Below are 4,145 nucleotides of genomic sequence, written 5' to 3' on the forward strand. Positions count from 1 at the left end.
GAATTAAACCCGCCCTGCTGGTCTCGCTCTCACGAACTAGCCGCCTGAGCTAAATCGACCTCAAACATAAATGGACATACATGAACACACATACATGAACACACATACATACATGAACACACATACATGAACACATACATATATATACTTAAACAAACATCCATCGACACACATACATCGGAAGAGTATATTATACATCCCGGCTGTACAAATACAATATACATATCCTCGCTATCCAAAGATGTATAAAGGGTAAATTTTCGCCGGTCAGTTGAAATCATTTTCTCATTGTGAGTTTTAAGCTTTGTTTGTTTGTACTTTCTTTCTGGTTGTTTTATTTAATCAGGAAAATAAAAGTTATATTTTTCCTTTTTTTTTAAATTGCTGAATCTGAATGATTTAAATTGTGTTTATAAAAAATCATATCCCCCCCCACCCACCCATTAACTCACGCACAGGAGTGAAGAATCGCCAGAAGCAAGTACCATCGAGCCGCCTCACACACCCATTCGGTGATAACACTTTAATAAATAAACTAGCCAGATTTACACGCGATAAAGAAAAGGCAAGGAGGTGATTGAAGCTTTGCTTATTCCAGGGTTACTGAGGGCGAACATGCAGTGACCGATTCTCTTTTTTTCTTTGGTTGCTTTTCTTGATCTGTCTCGGTTCAATTTGTCTGGATGATTAACCTCAGCAATCGACTATTTTGGTTTCTAAAGCAGTAAAGGCATGGAAAGATCCCAAGGCGTCCAGTGCGAGCGGGGTCCTGACTGGCCATATTACCATTTCACCATGATTGACCGCACACCCTCTCTTGCGGCCACACGATGCTTGACATCTGAAAAGTAACACTTCTTTTTGATTCGCGGCTGAAATCTTTCAATTCACTGTCCAGTCTGGAGGGGCTCTTTTTCCCCCCCGAGTTCAGAGCGAGTATCGGTTGAGACGTGGCCGAGATGTCTTCGTGGTCCCTCTGTGTGGAATAAAAAAAAGTATTTCCACTCCAATCCTCACCCACAAGCGAGAGCTCCGACGACCCTTTGACTGCCTGTCAATATGATGGGGGACAAACGAAAGTTGACTTTAACCACAGCCGCGGGACAAGTAAAATGGAATATACAAAATGAGTTGCTCCTATTGTGACCACCTCGCCGTTCTCTGACTGAGCAAAGGCTGGGGGGTGAGATTGGGAGAACAGTTCGTTCACATAATGGGACGAGACTGCACTTGTCCATTTTGTTCCCCATTACACCTTAGTGGGTTGGTAGAAATAACTGAGCTAGATCCACATAGGTTTACAATCACTCGAAAATAACACAACCTGTCGCAACAAGGGCACACATTAGTGGTGAGTGTCAAGACAATATAAATATCATCTAATTTCCAATTCCATTGACGGTAAATATCAACAGTGTTCCAGCTGCGTTTGAAGCATCTCGAAATAGACCATATCGAGGGGAGAACCGTTCCATTTTATTGCACTCCCTGTTTTATTGCACTCCATTCAGAATGTTTTATAATGCACTTTTACAAGTTGTATAAATGAAGTATATTTTCGGGGGGAAGGATCTGGTATATTTCTAGAGGATGGTAACGTCGGTAAGTATGGAGTTGGTCACTTTTGAAAAACACCCGTTCGTCACACTCGCATGGATATTGCTAACAGCAGGAAGTTATTTACTAAATCCTTGACATTCCATTCATTTCCCAACCCCGGGGTGCCTATGGACACCTAATATGATTTATTGTGACCCAATCCCATTTAATAAAAAATCTGAAGGATTGCTTATGTCTTCACGATCAAAGTAAATATGATAATTATCAAAACCATAATGCAACAAATAATCCAATTTGGACACCTCCTGAAAAGAATATTTACCTTCCTATTTAATGGCTTCTGTGCCTTTACCTCTCAGCCACTCCACCCTGCAAACAGCGACTGTTTAACCCAGGGAAATACGTATCCTGTCTTAGACAGTCAATGCAGACGCAAATCTGAATGTGGAACTTGCGAGGGGGATTAACAAACAGATAATTTGTTTGCTGTCCTGCATTTAAGAAACATATTAAATGGCGAGAGGACCTACCGAAAGAACTGAGTTCAGTCGGTGAATTGACATTCATATAGTCTCATAACTGTTTCAGACACAGAAACACTGGGTTCAACTCGCCCTGGAGACCCCACCCCCACTATCACCCCCTCTCTCTGACACCCACACACATACATACACATACAAACACACCCATACACACATATATACACAACACCCACACATTCACCATCCAACACCCATATACACACAGTCACACACACATACACCCACCCCCCCCCACACACACACACTATTACTGAAACACCCCACAAACGGTCTCTCCCTCCCACGCACACATACATGCACCCAAAAACATACACCCCCACACAGACAGACACACACACATACACCCACACACATACCCTCACACAAATACCCATACACCCCCACACAGACACACATCTACACACACAGGTACCCTCACACACACATACCCACACACATACCCATACACCTTTCACACAAACACACACATACCCACACATACATACACGCACACACATACACCTTCCACACAGACACACATCTACACACACAGGTACCCACAAACATACACCTTCCACACAGACACACATACATACACCCACACACATACACCTTCCACACAGACACACATCTACACACACAGGTACCCACAAACATACACCTTCCACACAGACACACATACATACACCCACACACATACACCTTCCACACAGACACACATCTACACACACAGGTACCCACGCACATACACCGCCCCACAGAGACACACACATCCAGACACACACACACACAGGCATTCACACACATACACCCACAGAAATACCCATACACACATACACAGTGCTGCCTTGACAGTTTGGGTAGGGAACATCCCCAGTGGATTAGATGAAGAAACACGTACCGTTTCGGGGGCTAGTGAGTGGCGGACATGGACCAGGCTCCCTCCATTCGCCACACAGAGAAAGCGTAACTCAATCTCTCGTGGGCCACATAGCTGCAGCTGGTCATTTTCTGGTCCATCTCGTCGCTCTGGAGGACCTGGTAGAGGAAGTCGATGTACCTGGAGGCCAGTTTGAGGGTCTGGATTTTGCTGAGTTTGTCCGAGGGGAGGGTGGGGATGATTTTCCGCAGGGAGGAAAACGCCTCGTTGAGGGACTGAGTCCTCTGCCGCTCCCTCACGTTGGCCAGGATTCGCTGGCTCTGCAGTTCCTCGTAGGACTGCGAGCTGGGGCTGGACTTCTTGTTCCTCTTGCCGGGGGTCGGGCTGCCGTCCTCGCTGGACTTCTTGCTGTACCTCCTCTTGCTGTCGTATCTCTTCTGCTGCCTGTCCGCCGCCTCCTCGCTGCTCGCTAAACTGTCTGCGGGAGAAACGGGCAGACTGCGGGGACTGGCTTGCATGATGTCTAACGGCATGTCACACTGGCCCTGGGAGAGGGAGGGAGGGAGGGAAAGGGGTGGGTAGATTGGGGGAAGAAAGTTAACTGGATCAAGGAAGGAAAAAGGCTTTACCCGGGACAAAATAAATAAATAAAAGTTTCTGCCAGCGGCGGGATAAACCCCCTGATCGCTCAATAAGGACACTCAGTGCGGCCCAGTCAGGAACTTCACCGAAACTTTCCAACTTTTCTTTTGGCTGGATTTTGGGGAATGAAAATTACGAATGCGGAGGTGGCAGGAACTTGTGATTGGCTGCAGCAGGAATAGGCGGGGCCAGATCCTGGAAGAGGCTGACAGTTTAAAATAATATTTTAGCTGGGAATAGAATCCCACCTGAAAGCGAGAGCCTGAATGGGGAGGGGGGAGGTTTCCACCAATTAAAGGCCAGCCCTTTAAGGGGAAAGTTTCCCCTTCGATGCCAAAGGCAAATCTGCCAGGATATTAAACATCTTTTACCAGGTGGGGAGTGGGGAGTTCGCTCGATTTGTTCTGGACGAAGGGTGTAAGGATAAAATGCAACAACTAAAAGCAAACACGGCAACAAGCCCTTCAACAAGGAAAGGCACAATGCAAATGTCTTTTTTTAAAAGCGGAGCCCTAAATCGCGGGCTCATCACCTCAATTCGC

General features: G+C 46.1%; 1 protein-coding gene across 2 annotated transcripts; it reads right to left on the reverse strand.

Annotated features, from left to right (window-relative positions):
• Positions 1-508: 508 nt before the first annotated feature.
• On the reverse strand, positions 509-3,642 carry LOC140394182 (twist-related protein 2-like). 2 transcript variants are annotated; one of them, XM_072481154.1, is made up of 2 exons: positions 2,983-3,642; positions 509-976 (listed from the first exon to the last, which is right to left on the reverse strand). In XM_072481154.1, exon 1 carries the CDS (start codon positions 3,492-3,494, stop codon positions 2,994-2,996), a length of 501 nt encoding a protein of 166 aa, XP_072337255.1. In that variant the 5' UTR covers positions 3,495-3,642; the 3' UTR covers positions 509-976; positions 2,983-2,993. The 2 variants fall into 2 exon arrangements, with proteins under 2 accessions (XP_072337255.1, XP_072337245.1); XM_072481144.1 differs by having other exon boundaries at positions 509-1,051.
• Positions 3,643-4,145: the final 503 nt, after the last annotated feature.

This window comes from Scyliorhinus torazame, chromosome 2, assembly GCF_047496885.1.
Source record: "Scyliorhinus torazame isolate Kashiwa2021f chromosome 2, sScyTor2.1, whole genome shotgun sequence".
In the NCBI taxonomy this organism is placed as follows: domain Eukaryota; kingdom Metazoa; phylum Chordata; class Chondrichthyes; order Carcharhiniformes; family Scyliorhinidae; genus Scyliorhinus; species Scyliorhinus torazame.

Coding starts and splice junctions, on each gene's coding strand:
- LOC140394182 (XM_072481154.1), bottom strand. CDS start 3,494: ATGCCGTTAGACATCATGCAAGCCAGTCCCCGCAGTCTGCCCGTTTCT.